At 35.2% G+C, this 19,561-nt stretch overlaps 1 protein-coding gene across 17 annotated transcripts in view; it reads right to left on the reverse strand.

Annotated features, from left to right (window-relative positions):
* slc4a4a (solute carrier family 4 member 4a) overlaps window positions 1–19,561 on the reverse strand; it is a 129,523-nt gene that overhangs the window by 6,625 nt on the left and 103,337 nt on the right. For all 17 annotated transcript variants that reach the window (XM_087252623.1, XM_087252628.1, XM_087252621.1 and 14 more), the window contains 8 exon segments: window positions 17,721–17,906; window positions 17,403–17,516; window positions 15,333–15,494; window positions 13,145–13,323; window positions 9,249–9,321; window positions 9,090–9,158; window positions 4,035–4,208; window positions 1,356–1,520 (listed from right to left, as the gene is read on the reverse strand). In XM_087252623.1, coding sequence (XP_087108749.1) covers window positions 1,356–1,520; window positions 4,035–4,208; window positions 9,090–9,158; window positions 9,249–9,321; window positions 13,145–13,323; window positions 15,333–15,494; window positions 17,403–17,516; window positions 17,721–17,906 — 1,122 coding nt within the window.

Below are 19,561 nucleotides of genomic sequence, written 5' to 3' on the forward strand. Positions count from 1 at the left end.
TCTTGGGTCACCATGGCGGAATGAACCACCAACCTTTTAGCATATATACGCAGCAGATGCCCTTCCAGCTGCAACCCATCGCTAAGTAACTCCCAAACACACTCATTCAAACATATACACTTTGGACAATCTAGCTTACCCAATTCACCTATAGCAAATGTCTTTACAGTTGTGGGGGAAACCAGTGCACCTGGAGGAAACCCACAGGAACACGGGGAGAACATGCAAACTCCACACAGAAATGCCAACTGACCCAGCCAAGGCTCGAATCAGCAACCTTCTTGCTGTGAGGCGACAGCACTACCCACTGCATCACAGTGCTGCCATGAAGGCATAATGGCCTAACTATACTAATATTTGTACTTTCAAAATTCCAGAGGCAATCAAGCAATATATATATGTTTTTTTTTTTTTTTTGTTTTTTTTAAAATAATAAACCTGATCAAGAGGAGATAAAACTGCACCCCTGGATCAGGATATTGTGAGAAAGAAGCAAAGTGAGTCAGGTCAGCCAGGAAACATGACGGAAAAAGTAACTCTTCTTGAAGATTAGACAAAATGAGTCATGTTTGTTTGGCACATAATAGTGAAGTGAACTGAATGTCAGTGGTGTTAGTAAACTGAATAGTGATGTTTCATATGATTTATGTTTGTAGCTACATGTTTGTTTGTTTGTTTGTTTGTTTTCCATGGCTGGCCCATAACGTTATATTGCACAAAATAATTAATTTTCTGTATTTCTTCCGGATATTATTCATTTACAAATTAAGCACTGGATACGACAATATTTGCCTGAGATATAACTATTTGAAAATCTGAAAAGAAAAACTAAACAAAAACATAAATCAAATTAAGTTCCTAGCAAAGCACAATGAAACGTTTTGATTATTTACAACAGCACATTTACAAAATATCTACATTGAACTTTACTTCATCGATCCTTACTTATTATTCTAATGACGTTTGGGATTAAAGAAAATCCATAATTTTCCCTAAAATTTGCCAAAAAATAGTAGATTTTTTTGGTCCATGGTCACAAATTTACGTAAATGCTATATGTTATAATCAACTGTGTAAAATCAATCATCCGTCAGCATGTGGTGGATTGCAGAGCTTGTGCAAACATCAACATCACTATGAACAGATGCTTTCTTCACTCTGTCATTTTTTTTGTTTTTGTTTTTTTGTGCACTTATTTGGATAGAAAAGAATGTCAGCAGCACATATTTGCATATCGTTCTAAACAACCTTCTGAATTATTCATATAACCTTTTAAAGCCAAGTAATGAACACATTTTCCAAAGTATAAAGTGTTAAAACTAATGCAAAAACAAAAGCTTTTTCGGGGCACTCACATCTTCCATGTCGCTGTCAATGCTCCCTTGCTTCTTCTTTTTCTTTTTTTTCTCATCTTCCTTCTTTTTCTTGTCCTTCTCGGGTATGACGTCATCCAGGAAGCTGAGGTCATGCTGAGAGAAAATATAGTCCAGCGCCTTCCTCACAGCTACCAGAGCCAAGATCTGACCAATGACAACAGCAATTGATGACCTTTTAGTTGGCACATACAATACAACAGATGTGAATTGCAGAGATATTGCACCTCAGTGTCTGTAGATGTTATTGCTGACTGATAATGTATGTAGGCTTATGACGGTGTCAAATGTTCATGATGTGAATAATTGTTAAAGTTTTCATCATGATATATGGTATTATATTTATTTAATCTTCAAAAAAAGGTACTTTAACAGGTACTGTATAATAACCAAAAAAAAATACTAATCGCATAGCTTTTTTGTGCATACATGTTCAGAGTAAACAAATGTTTTAAACAAATTAAATTGCAAAATGTATTATAGAGTACAATAGGTAACAATTTACAATAAAATCTAAATGGCAAATGTTAGTGAGAGGATTGAAATCAACAGTGAGATTTACTGTTTATTACAGTTACAATGTTAATAATTATGTGCCGTGTAGAACTTAAATCAAACTTATCAACACATACACAAAATGTGCATATACTGTCATGATTGCCATCGATCTATGTTGGGAAAGATCGTTGGTGAACCACAGACCTGTGGTGAACTACAATTCCATGCATTGCTTTGCACACATCGGACTCCATTCTGTCACGATGCGATGATGAGACGAGAACAAAAGATAGGATTCAAGAGCAAATTTAATGATGCAGTCTTCGTGATGTCTTACAAAGTATCAAATAAACAAACAGAAAAAAAACAAACAAAACTCAAACAAGACTCAGGCTCTGGAACATCGACATAACAAAACCTCCACATGACATCCAAACACTCAGACAAGCAAGATCTATTTATAGTCCAATCCATGATAACGGGTCTCAGCTGTGTGTGTGTGTGTGTGTGTGTGTGTGTGTGTGTGTGTGTGTGTGTGTGTGTGTGTGTGTGTGTGTGTGTGTGTGTGTGTGTGTGTGTGTGTGTGTGTGTGTGTGTGTGTGTGTGTGTGTGATTGTGTGTGTGTGTGTGTGTGTGTGTGATTAATGGAAATGGAGTCCGGTGTGTGCAAAGCAGAATGCAGGGAATTGTAGTTCATCACAGATCTGTAGTTCACCAACCATCTTTCCCAACATAGATCAATGGCAATTATGACATATACAATTATAAATTACTCGCAAATATACCTACAGTATACTATTGGGTGTTCAAAACAATATATATAAAACTTGCATAAATATGAAACTGGATACGCCCACATGCACTTGCTAATACGTGTAAACTTAATCCTTGCATAAACACCCTCATTAAAGGGCACCTATTTTACCCCTTTTTCAAGATTTAGGATGAGTCTTTTGTGTCTCCAGAATGTGTCTGTAAAGTTTCAGCTCAAACCCATCAGATTATTTATTATACCTTTCAGAATATTGCATTTTTCTGCTCTGAACACAATGGAGCTGTTTTTGTTGACTGTGCCTTTAGGACTAGTTCTACCCCTTTGCACTGTTTTTACATGGCAAATGTGACAGGATACACATTAATATCCACTGCTGTCTTTAATTAACGTCTACAAACCAGGATTGAATCCTTGTTCTTTTATAATTGTACTGGCATGCGGTTGTGGTGAAGCAAAGACGGTAAAATTGCTGTAATTCTTTACAAACATGCACTGTTTTAAAAACGTTTGACACTTGTAAAGCTCATTCTTGATCACATTTGATGATGATTGATGATCACAGAGAGCTCAACTGATCTTTTAATCCCAGTTGCTTTGCGCATGTCCTGTCTTATTGATATGATTATATGCATTACTATGGAGACACGTTAATACGTGGCTGTCAATCAATTTGATGGCCGAGGAAACCGCACTCATACGTCACAACGCGGTGGGCCTCAAAATGGGAGGGATTTGGATTCTATTTTAACGACGGGAAAATTTGAAACTAATTGTCTTTATATCACCCCAATATGACTGTGGACACACTATACTACACACAGTTCTGTCTAAACAGCTTACAAAAGATGATTTTCATCATAGGTGTTGTTAATTTCTTAGTTAAAGAGCACCTAAGATTAGGAAAAGCTTTAGAGCCTTTCATCATAAGTTTAGTTAAAAGAACTTACGTTAACAAACGGAACCTTATCACACTGTATTAGTGTACAAAAGCCCTAAAATAGTCTAGAGACAGAATTTTTGTCAATATTGTAGTAGGTCTGAAGAACATGCGCAAATATAAATTATGATATAAATTATAATAAATATAAGATAAAAACTATCAAGAATGTCTTCAAACATTTGGCATTGTCAATATGAACACCACTGCAAAAACAATAATACACTTAAAAAGCATGCTAAAATTATTCACAGGTATTTTGAAGTACCCCTATATTGTGTATGTTCAATACATAAAATTAGTGAAAATCAACATATGTCTAATTTTAAGTGTAGCTTTGTTCCTTTTTAGTAGATTTACAGTAAACAACTGACAAGCCCTGGAGCTCTCAGTTTGTGTGGCCACAGCTGATGATTTTTAGATGAAGAAATGGCTACAAGAGATGACTAACCATAACAGGAAAGATGATGGCCGCCACGGTGGACTTGAGGACCCAGAGAAGAGCCAGACAGAGCAGCTGGACGAAGGTGAAGAGATGGACCTTTCTCAGAGGAACGTGTCGAAGGTAGATCAGGTCTGGCTGGTGTTTGGCAGGCATCAGAAGCAGTTTGAGCCGATCCATAAACTGAGAACCAAAGAGCAATACTTTATTTTTTACACCAGATACACTTATTTTAACTAAAGTCGGGTTCATATTTGATTTTTAATAGCTATTTACTAGTGTTGCTTGTCAGACTATGAACATGATTCTCATGTCACACTTTAAGAACTCAGTTGTCATAATGTCAGAATGTATGACTATCAGGAATGAAAATGGACACACACGAAGATCCTTGTCATTAGTAAACATGAAATTAAAGATAACAAAACTCATATATATATATATATATATATATATATATATATATATATATATATATATATATATATATATCAGTATTTCAAACAAATTCCCCACATATTCACTTCAATGTTTTAGAATTAGTGACTGTATTTGAAATGCTTATTTCTTGTTGGCCCATTCATGATACATTGGGCTGCAACACAAACACTCCTTTTCACTTTATAACTTAATGCAATTCTCTTATTGTTGTTCTGTCCATATGACTCACTTCAACATTTACCCTGAGGTGGTTTGAAGTTGTCTTGCTTATTGCATCATCAGGTTTTGTGCCCCTATTGGTTCTTGCTTTGAAGGTGGGGTGATTTCAGAGATGCAAGCAGCTGCTAAAGCTAAAGATTCTGCCCTCTTGGGACAATCACTGTCCAAAAGCCATGCCTCCTTCAACAAACATGAATGTGCACAGGCAGAGCGGAGGATCAGGTGAAAAAAAAAACAGAAAGAAAGATTTATGTCTTGTTCACCAGAGAGAAAACACTACAGTTCAAAGCCAGAATTATTACAGTGAGTCAGATGCCAAAAACTAGCACCCTTGGCTCATGTCGGTGAACACACCAAACGGACAGCAGCAGTCTAAAATGAGAGTGTTTTCTGCCCCCGCGGGAGCAATAGTCTGTTTTCTCATTCCACAAAGGAAAACCAGAACGTGCAAACCATAAACAAGGTAGCCTTTAGTACCATTATCACCAGGGGCGCAACGGCACATTTACTGAGGGGTATTTGGGTTTAAAATTTTCATCCCCACCACCCCAACAGTATCAAAATACTTCCATCAATAAATTAAGGATACTTTTTTCCTTATCAACATATTTCAAACAAATGCATTTCGCAGTTCTGAACACAACTGATATACTATGAAGTAGTAAAAGTATAATTACAGTAAGCATGTTAAGTTACAAAGAATTACATCTCATCACACCCTAAATTTCTTCTCTATTTCATTTTCAACTTGACATGCCTTGCCAAACGTACTTTTTGTACTACATTTTGTCTATCATTTGTAAAACTAAATGATAGATGTGGTAGTCCTAAAGGGCAAAAGAATGCATTATTTTGGATTGACAGCACGTTGAAATTATTATAAAAACGGCTGCATTCACATCCTTTTCAGTAAAGCTTTATGCATCTATCACCGCCCTTATGCAGCCTCTGAATCAGTCAATTCAAGTATAACAGTGCTGACTGACAGACGCGCTTCGTAGAAATAAAGACGACTTATATACACATGATTTGAGGATGGATGAAAGCAAATACTTTGAGATTCGGGTGTGTGAACTGACAAATAATAATAATATTTAAACATGTACATCTTAGCATGGTTTATTCTAAAACACAACTAATATTATCTTAAATGAGCGTAAACAAAACTAGTGTTTTCATTATGCGCGTTCTTGAAGTCACACCTCTGTTATCAAACAAAACAGTGGATCAAACTGAGATTCATTTGCTGCTCTTTACTATATAACTATTACTTTAATCAATATTTAAATGCAGTAAATAAAAATTCATCTTTTAAAGCTGACTGTCCAGAAATTTATGACTATCAAGCGTCCAGCATAAAGTCAACTTTACGTCAGCCCAATGGCTTTAGACCATAGAATTCTACTGCTTTTCACATACTATACAGTATGGAAGTGCGATTTCGGATGCAGTCTAAGAGTGGTCGTGCATCACTGTCCCCCTACCTGGACAAAACCAGGCAGTGACAAGGTGACGATAATGAATAATTAATGATATGACGGCTCCGGCACTCCTTAAAACATTAGAAGTTGATTAAAAGTTTGATATAAATTGTTTGGGTTAAGCTTACCAATCTCTTATTATCCAATTTGTCATGGCAGTTTTCATTTCAAGGCGTTGTTTGTTCTTTTTTTCTTATTTCCTAGTTTGCGCTCCACATCTCTTCATTATTCTCTCCATGTTAAACATGCGACTGTTACCAAGCAACGAAATAATATCCAGCTGCAACGACTCAATCAAATGGTCAATGGAGTGGGAGAGGTGGTATATATTTTTTTATTTGATAAAATAAAATATTAAACTCGTATAAAATGCAAAATAAACATTAACAAAAACTATTTATTTTAATTATAAGAATAATTTCAAAAATTATTTGGCACAATGGCGCAAAATCCCCCTCCCAGTCAGAGTGCTCTCTTTAGCTGATGACTAATGCCAATTTCAAATGTTGAATTGGATCAAAATGCTCTGAGGTTAACCTGGAGATGTGACATTTGGAACACACCAAACAAACTAGCCAGATTGATTTAAACCAATGGCCGACTGTCGGCTTGGTGTGTCCCAGCTTTTTGCAGAAAAAATTCCACCAAAGCACTTTTTTTCCAAGGCTGCTGCTTTCTCTGAGAGTGGCACATTGTTTAGAACACCAGTAGTAAGATGAGGCTCTTAACCCTAGAACTACAGAGGCAGTTACTTTGACTACTTTTAATTTTTGAAATATTTGTAATATTTTAGTTAAAATAAAACAGATATATCTGACTGAAGGTGACGCAGTGGCGCAGTAGGTAGTGCTGTCGCCTCACAGCAAGAAGGTCGCTGGTTCGAGCCTCGGCTGGGTTAGCCTCGCTGGTTCAAGCCTCCGGGTGCTCCGTTTTCAACCACAAGTCCAAAAACATTAGGTACAGGTGAATTGGCTAGGCTAAATTGTCCGTAGTGTATGAGTGTGAATGAATGTGAATGGAAGTTTCTAGTAATGGGTTGTGGCTGGAAGGGCATCCATTGCGTGAAAACGTGCTGGATAAGTTGGCGGTTCTGAGGCAACCCCAGATTAATAAAGGGACTAAGCCGAAAAGAAAATGAATGAATGAATAAATGAACACACTGTTAACGCTGTTATTTTATTAAAATTACTAAACACAAGAGAGCTATAAGTATTTCTACTTATAACTACCGTAGTGCTCTAAATGACCGCATATATTTCATTCATTCATTCATTTTCTTTTCGGCTTAGTCCCTTTCTTAATCCGGGTCGCCACAGCAGAATGAACTGCCAACCTATCCAGCACGATTTTACGCAGCAGATGCCCTTCCAGCCACAGCCCATCACTGGGAAACAACCATACACACTCATTCACACTCATACACTATGGACAATACAGCCTACCCAATTCACCTTTACCACATGTCTTTGGACTGTGGGGGAAACTGGAGCACCCGTAGGAAACCCACGCAAGCACAGGAAGAACATGCAAACTCCACACAGAAACGCCAACTGACCCAACCAAGGCTCGAACCAGTGACCTTCTTGCTGTGAGGCGACAGCACTACCTACTGCGCCACTGCGTCGCCCAACGCATACTGTACATTTCAGTGTCTGCTAATTTTGGTAAAATCTAGATAGGATACACGGCCGGCTAATAGTGTGATGTGCACATCAATACAGCAGCATTTTTTATGACACTGTATAACAATAATTAATATTTTTACTGTGAAAGTTGGGTTTAGGGTTGGGGTGGGGAAGACGTTAATAAAATACAATTAATGGGAAATTTAATAAATACTGTAAATTAATTTCATTAACTTCAGCTGCAACCATATCTGATCTAGCAACAACAAAAGGTTTCCCTGTGACTTTGAATTTGTGTGCCTCTGTTGCCTAGCAACTTCCTGATAACAAAAACATAACTTTCTGATAGCAAAAACACAACTTTACTTCAGATAAACAGCATATTCAGTAAAAAAAAAAAATACTTGTGAAAGCAAAAATTAAAGTGGGGCTCAAACATTCGCAGGTGATCTAAAATAGCCTAACTATACATTTATAGGCTGTCATGTCACAAATATCACATTTTTAGGGTGATGAAATTACTACATATGACAGACATTTAAATTTTATTTTGACATCTTAATAGAAGCTTTGTATGTAATATGCTGTGACAATATGACCTCTTTTATATGATAACATTCAGAATGACTTCGATGGTAATTCAAGTACAGTAGTTATAGCATTCTGGTAGTTGTCGTGTTAAGACAAGAAGGTTTCACATGTAGTATCATGCAGACATGCACCCAGTGTTTTTTTAAATGTGCTGGCAGGTGGAAATTGTTCAACTCTGAGTTAAACACAGTGCAGAAATAAGCTCTCAAGTGTACAGCAGAGAATTTTTGGAAGAGCGTTGGCATTTTCAGCTGCTTTAGGGGACACATGTTCTGTCAATCTGCAAAGTGGGAATGTGCTGATGACCTATCTTGTCTGTGAAAATCAAACCCAGTTTTTTTTTTTGTTTTTTTTTTGGTCCCACACCTTCTACACATTTATACCACTTAAATTATTGGTGCTTCTAATCAGTATAATTTTTTTTAATAACTCCTTCCTTTAAAGGTCACCATAAATAAACATATCAATCAAATTACAGGAATGTAAGCATTTAAAAATTGCTTTGAATAACTAAATTGTGGCCAAAATTAAACACTTAAATCAGCTAAATTAAAGTTAAACAAAATTAAATCAGCCCAGCTTAAGATTTTTAAGATGTACTGTTTATGGAAATATCCTGCATTTAAAATGTGAATGGATTTAACTAAACTTTCTTATATTCAAAATTTTACATTCAAAAAAATGAAACTAGACAGTTGGTAACTCACCTGCACGCCATTGAGTGATGCAACACCCATGTAAAGGAAGACTCCGTACAGCACTGGCATGGGTATGAACTATGAGAAAGCAACATTCAGTCATTCAAAGCCATTGTGAGATTCAGAACAGACAAAGATGCTGCAGTGTTTTTAACAAATGTATCTTACCTTGAGAACTGGAGACATGAAGACAGAAATGCCAGTGAGAATGAAGACCATGACACCAGTGACTCTTTGTTCCCTAAAGAGGAAATGATAACAGAATTTTATTTATCGTCATTTCAACATTTCAACTGACACTATTTGCACAAAAATCACTCATTTACACTAGGCATGGGCTGGTATAATTTTCTGATTGTATGATAACCTTGGATAAAAATAGCACGGTTTCACAGTATCACGGTATTGTGATTACTGCTCTAAAAAAGGTTCATTTTAATTGTCTGGGAGAAAAAAAACAAAAAAAAAACGTTTTCCTACAATCAACAAAATACATTTTATTTTAGAAAACATTTATAATATTTTGGAACAGTAAACATGTTGGGTTAAATAATTAAACTCATTCATTGACTTTTGGTACCTTCATTAGTTTCAAAAACACAGATTTCTTTACAACACAAAAACATAAAAAAAACAAAAAAACTTACATACACATTAGAAATGGTATAACAGAAAATTCTGGCTGTTTTAAAACCTTGACTTTTCCAAACTCCGGTAAACCTTGAAACCGGTTATCGTCCCATGCCTAATTCACACAAAAGATGGGTTTCCATTGCAATGCATTACTTAGGCATTGGTTTTATTGTAAACACAACCCTGAACATTATGCTTGCATCTTGCAACCCCTCGCACTTGAACAGTAAGTTTTAAGTTTCAAGTTAACAGAATTTCAACTTTTCATACTGTGCTGCTCATCAATGTCAGTTCCAAAGCAGTGGACCAATCAGAAGAACTCGGAGGAGGAGCATTGTGAGCTTTTGTTTACAGGCGCTCAGTAACTGTGCTTCAGTTAATGTTTAATTCTTTAATGTTTTTAGATGCAAAGACATGTTCTGTGTGAATGGCCTGAAGATGTCATGTACGTGAACAAAGTAAAAAATACAATTTATACTGTTTTACGTTCAAATATTTTAAAAAGTTAGTTATTTTTGTGATTGTAAAGCATTCTAATATGCTGCTTTTCTCAAGAAAAATAAATTATTATTAATATCAATATTAAACACTGCTATTCTGTCTAATATACCTAAAGATGTGGCTGCTGTCAACAAATCTCTGATGAATACAAAGCCTATAGTAACGACTATTTCAAATAGAAATCTCCTAAAGGGATAGCTCACCCCAAAATTAAAATGACCTCATAATGTATTCTTACTGATCTGGTTTTAAACCTTTATAAGATAATGGACGGACTACATTTAAGACTAAATACTGTCTTTTTCATTTAAAAAAAATGGAAATAGTTCCAAGGAAATAAAAAAAGGAAAATAAATGGACCAAAATACATTACAATTATAAACTCCAATTGCTGGAAGCTCCAGGAATAGACATTTAAGATATAAGATATTTTAGAAAATGCTGGTTGCTGGGATCCATTGACTTCCATAGTATTTTGTTCCTACTATGGAAGTCAATGGATCCAAGGAACCAGCATTCTTTAAAATGTATTATTTTGTGTTCAACAGAGGAAAAAAAAAACTCAAATAGGTTTTGAACAAGTGAAGGGTGGGTAAACTATGGCAGAATTTTTAACATTTAACATTATAAATATGATTAGAAAGCTGTTTGATCGATTTAATGCATCCTAGCTCAATAAAAGTACTTGTTTCTTAAAAAAAAACAGTTGTAGTCATATAATTTGTGGACACCCACTTCTAATTAATAGGTTTGCTTTTTCAGCAGAGCCCACTTGCAGCCGCACACAGCATTAATGCATAGAGCCATACAATCTTGAGACAAGCACGTATGCAGCATATAATTGTTTTAATTATGGGAACACATCAGCTGGCAGACGCTTCTATCAACACTGACTTGCAGTACAATTATCAGGGTGACAGACCCGCAGGTGCAGCTTAAGAGTTTAGCTGCTTGTTCAGTGACATAAGCTGACATTTTTAGAGCTTGGACCCATTAGATACCATCTCCACAAACATGAATAACGAATTCCAATTTTAATTATCACTGTTAGCTAAAATATAAGCTTGTGTAATATTTAAAAACACAAATCAAAACACACATTGTAATACCACACCAAGCTTTTTATTAAGAAAGCTTCTGTAAATCAAGTTATAAAAGTAATAAAAGAAAATCCCTTTATGGGATTATCCTTTAATTTTCATTACATAGCATGCAGTTAGATAGCAAAAGATCAGCAATAATAGAATGACTACATTCTAGATTAAATATTGCCTTTTTCATTTTTTCCTAAATGAAAGGAGTTCCAAGCAAATTAAAAAATGTACCAAAATACACTTCAATTATAAACTCCAATCACTGGATGCTCTGGGAATAGACGCGTCTCAAGGGAACCACTTACCACACACAGTTTGTTTATCACAGAATGCGTTGATAACATACAAGATTTTAAAAGCTTTGACTTTACTGTATAACACGATACAGTATATTATGCTTACAAAGCTGCTTAGATGTGTCTACTTGTCTTATGTCACACGTCATACTGTATGTGTTACACATAACATGACATTTGGTTAGTGATTAAAGTTCTCACATGGGTTAGTTTGATTATTATTATTATTATTATTATTATTTTTATTATCTTCACTTTCGCTAATTGGTGGAAGTTTTTTCCTCGCTGCTGTGGCCACTGGTTTGCATGGTCCGGGACGTGTAGAGCTGCGCAACGATGGATTTGCTATTCAGTGTTTGGACTCTTAAGTATTGAATATTAAACCACACTGAACTGAGCTAAACTGAACCTAAACTCTGAAAACTGAACTGACACTGTTTCAATATACTATATTCACTGTGTCAATATAATATTCTGTATATATATATATATATATATATATATATATATATATATATATATATATATATATATATATATATATATATATATATATATATATATATATATATATATATATATATATATATATATATATATATATATATATGATGTAAAGTTTCTTTGACACAATCCACATTGTAAAAGCGCTGTAGTAATAAAGGTGAATTTAATTGAATTGAATAACCTTTATTTTACCAAGACACAGTGATTTAAAAAATGTCTTTTACAAGAGCGTCCTGGCCAAGATTAGGCAGTATGCATGTCACATAGCCCTAACAGACAACAAACAAAAACAATTAGCAGGTAACAAAAATCACACATTGATAAATAAATTATTCTAAATATGTATAAGCCTGTGTTTCAATTTCTAAATCTTTATCTTCTTTTAAAAAGCATTTAATGAAATCAATACTTTAAATGGCAACTTTGTAGATTATTCCATGCAAAAGGTGATGCGAATTTAAAAGCCTTTTTTCCCATCTCGGTCTGCACTTTAGGAACAGACCGTAAATAAATAACCTGTGACCAAAGGCCATAGCTAAGGTTTGATTATGGATTCATGTGTTTTTTTAAGCTTCAAAATAAAAGCCGTCGTCCACCACCATTATACAGCATGGAAGAGCCAAAATAAAATCTAAAACTACTCTGACTGTGTTTTTGTCTGAGAGAAAAAAAAAAGTCATATACGCAGAGGATGGCTTAAGGGTGAGTAAATTAAGGGGTCATTTTCATTTTTGGGTTAACTACTCCTTTAACTGTACCCGAGAAGTGTTAAAAACACAACCTAAACACTGGCTTCAACACAATTGAGCCTTTTTAAAGTTTGTTCAGCTTACAGCTGCATCAATAAAGCCTCCTGGAGTTCAGTCCAACATTCAGCCTTTAAACAGACCCCCTGCAGCACCCAAATCTGTACTCCATGAGAGACATAAAAGCTTTATAGTCATAGTCAGATTCTTCAGTGTTACACTGACACAATACAGATACACAGAGATCAGATGAAATCTTCTTATCTTTTATACACCATAGAACTCACCTGACACCTAAGAATTTGGGCTGTTCTCCTGGGGCAGAGGTCTCTGTCTCCATCTTCAAGCTGTCAATGTGGGCGATGGAAATAACTGTTGCAGCCACATACCATGGCAGACCCATGAAAGAGCACACCGCTAACAGAACAGCCACCCAGAAAAGGTCCAGATGATAGCCTGCACCTTTCTAAACCATACAAACAAAAGCAGGTGGTTAGAAAATGATATTAGACCAGAGGAATCGTGATCAATTAATGGCAACTGTGTCAAAATATACCAATTCTGTCAATAATTGCTGATAATAGTGGTAGACTATGTCTTGTTGACCACTACAGTTTGTGTTGTTTATATATTTTATTGTTAAGGTTGATGCCAATATTTCACATATTACATTTTAAAAGTGAGAATTTAATAAATAATTTGAACTTAGTTAAAGTGATGCATAGTTAAAGTGATGTCACATCAAAGTTACTTCGACGCATCAAATTTTCATCATTAATTTGCGAAGACTGAAACTTTTATGGGAAACTTTTTTCCCCTTCAACCAAAAATAAATCTCTGGTGTCTTCTGAAAGTGTCTGTGAGGTTTTAACTCAGACAAATAATGTTTTATAACTGGTCAAATTTGAACCTATTTTGGGTGTGTGTGGAAAAAAATGCTGTTTTTGTGCCTGTCTCTTTAAATGCAAATGATTAACTGCTTTCGGAAGAGAATAGAGCCTATATACTTAATTCTGTTTGGTGGCTAAGAGAGATCGAACACATTGGAAGTTAAGAAAACAAATCTTCATCAGTTTGACAACACACATGCATGCATATTATCACAACACATGCAAATACAAAAAGGCACATCTAATAGCACCAATGTTGCCAATCATAGATATTTACATTAGATGTCGTCTACCCTGTTGTTGTCTATTGAATGGATAGGCGTCAATAGAGCCGCCATTTTAGTACAGGGTAGGGATCCTTTGAAACAAATGCTGAACCAAGGTGCAGTGGAAGACTGTGGCCATCCAGTAAACATGGCCTGAAAATAGTATTTCATTTAACATAAAAAATTAGGGCCACTGTAAATCTGACACTCCAGAACAACAAAGTCAACCATTTTTGGGTGAACTGTCCCTTTAAATAATCAACTAGGCTTGTTAAGTGCTGCATTGAAACATAAATTTAAAAGTACAATACGATAGGTCATCAGATCAGTGTAATCTTCATAGAGATGGCAACAATGTTCTTTCACAGGGAAGCATTACTCAGGCCCCAATGTTTAGAGGCCAGTCTCACATTACAGACCAGAAGAGAATAAAAGCTTTGCTTTTGTCTGATTCACAATCCCTCTTTGTTCCACTATTCAGAATCTGGCCTTTGTAGACCAGCAGTGTGCCAGTGGGATAAAATGACCTTCTGAAGCACCAAGATTGAACGTGAAAATATTGAATGAGAACATATACAGTGCCCAGCATTAATGAGAAAACCCCTTTTTGAAAATGAGTATTTGTATCCAGTTCATTCTGACTTCAACTGTATGTGAGGGGTGTACTCAATAGGCGACATGCATATAGTAGACTATTATTCATAACATAAAAAAATTATATAATTATTAAAATACAACCAATATTACATGGTTAGATCACTCTCTAAAATGTAAATCCTCTCATTATTCACTGTCCCTTGTGCTGTTCAAAACCTGTAAGAAACTAATTCAACATCAGAAGATTATTTTCATCTCATATATCTAATTTATATACAATATATAGATTAATTGTTATATAGATACAGTATATATCTGTGAATTTTAAAAATAAGTAAGATAAATAAGTTTAGAATGGAGGAACAACATGTCTTCATTTGTGTTCCGGATGTCAATCTTTTGAGTTTAGATTGAGTGAATGATGGCAGAAATTGTCATTTCAGGACGAACTAACCCTTTCGCTGCTCCTGCATTATTTATATGACACTTTCCCCCTTGGCGTGCATCTGTTTGAATGATGCTATTTTTGACTCCAAGTGCTGATTCATGAGCTCCAGACAAAATATTACAGGGTTTTATTTGTAAGGAACGTGCTATAAATATCCCGATATAGTCGCCCTCAGCACTGCAAGTGTTTCCTGTGGTCCTGCATTGCTCAAAGTGAGCGTGATAAACCATCTGGCTTGGGACAGAGTCTCACAGCAGACTCGCAGCAGGCCTACCTTAAGCTTGTGCTCCTTGCGATTGACAATGACAGCGGTGATCTGCTGATCCATGAAGAGCAGGATGGTGACCAGCAGGGCCGGCACAGACGCTGCCAGGTACACCCACCAGGGGTTTCCACCAAACGGTGGCACAAACCAGCCACGGTTTGGGCTTGTTGGCTGAGAACATGAAAAGAGATCAGTTTGAGGATCACAGAAGTCTGCAGTCAGGGCGCTTGGCAAATGTTTACAGGGTACAAACAGAAATGATCTGACTGGACTGATATTGACTCATACTGTGAGTCTGAGTGTAAGATGCAGTGTGCCACCCAGTGCACCCTCTGATGTTAACTCTTCCTGAGAAAAATCTATTTTTATTAAACAGAGCATCAGGCCACCTGAGCAAAAACACCTTGTGGCTTGACCCAAACACTGATCACTGTCCCAAAAGAAACTCTGCATACATAAACAGCAACAAATACTGAGCAGTTCATGCAAAACTGGCTGTTCATCATTTACACAGTAAACAATGCTTATTTTAAGTAAACATACTGATAAAATATAAAAGAGCAGAAAAGCTCGGGAAAACTCATTATGCCTTCGTAAGCTCACATATGATTGGATGCAGTTTTGGCATGTAAATTAATCAGAGCTATTCATTACTGTAAAGTAATTCTTACATCTGAAAATCATTTGACATGCATTTCCTTATGCTTTAATTGTACTTACTAAAACTAAAACCATAAGATGTTACATTTTGTTAAACTTTATTTTGTTGCAATTTTTGTTCATTTAAACTGCAAAACTAAATAAAACAAACTAAAATGAAATATATATAAAATACTATAAAATAGTAAAAAAAAGTACAAAATAAAATAGTATAAAAAGCATAATACTATATAGACATGTTATAGTATTGCAGTCAGTATTAGTAATATATATGATAAAACTCAACCAACTTTCTAAAACTTCAAAATTAAAAATAAAATAAAATAAATTTTAGTAATGTCAGTTGGAAATTCAAGAATTACACTTAAAATTAAAAGTGATAAATTTTTGTGAACAACAATTTAAATAAAGAAAATGCACCATAGAGCATAAAATAAAATAAATGAGTTGGTGGTTCATTCCACTGTGGTGACCCCTGATAAATATAGGATCTAAGCTGAAGGAAAATTATTGAAAATAAAATGTAAAAAAAATAGTTGGTGGTTCATTCCACCCCTGATAAATAAGGGACTAAGTCGAAGGAAAATTTATGAAAATAAAATAAAATAAAATAAATAATAATAATAAAATAATAATAATAATAAAATAAAGCCGACGCAGTAGCGCAGTAGGTAGTGCTGTCGCCTCACAGCAAGAAGGTTGCTGGTTCGAGCCTCGGCTGGGTCAGTTGGTATCTCTGTGTTTGCATGTTCTCCTTGCGTTTGCGTGGATTTCCTCCGATTGCTCCGGTTTCCCCCACAGTCCAAAGACATGCGGTACAGGTGAACAGGGTAGTCTAAATTGTTCGTAGTGTATGTGTGTGAATGAGTGTGTATGGTCGTTTCCCAGAGATGGGTTGCAGCTGGAAGGGCATCCGCTGCATAAAACATATGCTGAATAAGTTGGCGGTTCATTCCGCTGTGGCGACCCCAGATTAATAAAGGGACTAAGCCGAAAAGAAAATAATTGAATGAATGAAAATAAAATAAAAATAGTTGGTGGTTCATTCCACTGTGACAACCCCTGATAAATAAGGAACTAAGCCAATGGAAAATAAAATAAAATAAAATAAAATAAAATAAAATAAAATAAAATAAAATAAAATAAAATTAAATTAAATTAAATTAAATTAAATTAAATTAAATTAAATTAAATTAAATAAAATAAAATAAAATTAAATTAAATTAAATTAAATTAAATTAAATTAAATTAAATTAAATTACAAAAATAAAAAATTAAATTAACAAAGCAAAGCAAAACAAAACAAATTTTAAATAAAAACTAAATTTAAAAATTAGATCTGCACTAAACCTAATTTAAAATAATATACCAGAAGGAATTTTATTTTACAAAAAACAGACATTATGGAAAGATGCTTACCTTAAATTCACTTGGCACTATGAGCTTTGGCGTTTCAACCCCAACCAGAGCATCGACACCACAGAAGATCAAAATGGCCAGGATAATAGCAAAGTCACTTATGAGCTTCCTCACCTAAAATGAAACAATACTGTATATATACCTTTTTAGAACTAAAAGGTGTGCATTTCATCAGTATTCTCTTGCCTATCAACTACAGTAGTGATTAGGATCAATAACTGCCTTGACCAAACAAATGCACATGCTCTACAAATACTGTATGATTAGAGCGACACACTGAAGAATACGTCACAAAAGTGTTGCAGTGTGATTACTTACAGTAGTAGGGAAGAAGGGACTGGTCTTGAATTTCTTCAGACACATGGAGCAGGTGTAGGTGCCAAAGAAAAGGATAAAGGACATGAGGGTGATGTCGGGCACAAATTCACAGGCTTTACCCACCAGCTCTCCTCCATATTTCAGGCATTCCTTCTTTGACAAGGAGGACCAGGTGGCATTCATGCGCTGCACAAATGAGACAAAAAACACTTGATCAGAATATCTAATCATCAGGGGATTAAATCAAACATTTAAAACTAAATTCCATATAACACCCCTTATAACACATTATACATTCCATATAACACATTAATGAAGAGTTCAAATGTTTTCCCTCAGCTTGACCTGAACCCAGACCATTCATTTAAAGTGGAGTTTTAAACAAAGACAAATGCAAAACATTAAAGCTTTTAGTTTCTCTTTGAAGGCAGATGCCTGGTTCTCTCCAGTTTCTCTGAAGTTGCACAATGACTCTGTTGCTGTTCAGGTTTGCACAAAAGGTGCAACACATGAGAAACTGCTCATTGAGTCACAAAGATATTGGCAGGGATTTCAGCATTCATGATCTCAAACAGAGGACTATCTGAAAGAATTTATTGTCATAGAGACCTTTCTCTATTTTTTGCAGCTTGGAGTTTGGGTGGCAGAAGCTGAAAACAACATCAGCCGGGTCTGAACAAAATGATTTTAGAAGACCAAAAACAATTTAAGTTTATTTTAATCTATTGCTTCTTCTGAACTTAATCGGGCACATTTTCTCAAAGGTTTTTCAACTTACTAAAAATGTATAATTTATGTATTTTTTTAACTTTTTAATTACTCATCTGGAACCCATCCAAGACGTAGATGACTTTCTTCAGTACAACATATATATTTTTAAAGGGGAGCTATTATGCAAAAATCCCTTTCATTAGAAGTTTAAACACAGTTGTGTGACAACAGTGCAATAATATAAGCAGCTTCTAAAGGTAAAAATGCTTTTAATGTTAATTTTAAAAAAATTATTAATGAATATGAATGAATTTTTTTATAATCACACTTAATAAAAACAGTCCGCAGAAACAATTTAATTGACATTCACCCTTTGTGCAGGTCATCAGAGGGGAAAAGCCCCACCCATTAGTGAAGATCTCTCCCTCATTAGCATAGGAAGTTAGTCTTGTTTTTAAATCTGCCACTATGCTAACACATAGGCATTTGTAGCTCCACCCTCTATTAAGAATATTTCTGAGAGCATAATCTCATTTGAATTTAAAGCAACAGTAACCGAAATGGCACAATTTGGATCAAAGCCAGGCAGCTTCAAAGAGCTATAAAACATTATCTGTGCTGTACTTTGAGCTGAAACTTCACATGCACACTCTAGGGACATTAGAGACTTATTTTACATCTTGTGAAGAGGGGTATAATAGGTCATCTTTACAAAAAAATTGCACTTAATGATTCATAAAATACAAGACAACAACTGCCATCACTTTACTGGATCAAAAGCTACCTGTTACTAGTAATGCAATGCAACTCTGCAGCAACACTAACACTAATAGGAGCTATTCGAATGTATATGGCTTGTAAAAGACTGTGTCAGAGTTTTGCACGGCATGCATTCAAACGATCAGCACATAATAATGTCACTGTAGTTCCTATTGTGCTGGATTATCCCCTGCTCTAAAGTATGCGCTGATTTAGTTCCACCAAATGGTGTTCCTAGAGCTAAAATCATCCCCACGTTATGCAGTGCAAACATAACAAAAAGTAGCTACTTCCACCAATAATTGTAGGAACTGTAAAACATAAGAGTTTATCCTGTGTGAAGTTTCAAATCCGTGATGTTTTGGTAAAAC

The sequence above is a fragment of the Danio rerio genome, chromosome 5, assembly GCF_052040795.2.
Source record: "Danio rerio strain M-AB ecotype USA chromosome 5, GRCz13ab, whole genome shotgun sequence".
Classification (NCBI taxonomy): domain Eukaryota; kingdom Metazoa; phylum Chordata; class Actinopteri; order Cypriniformes; family Danionidae; genus Danio; species Danio rerio.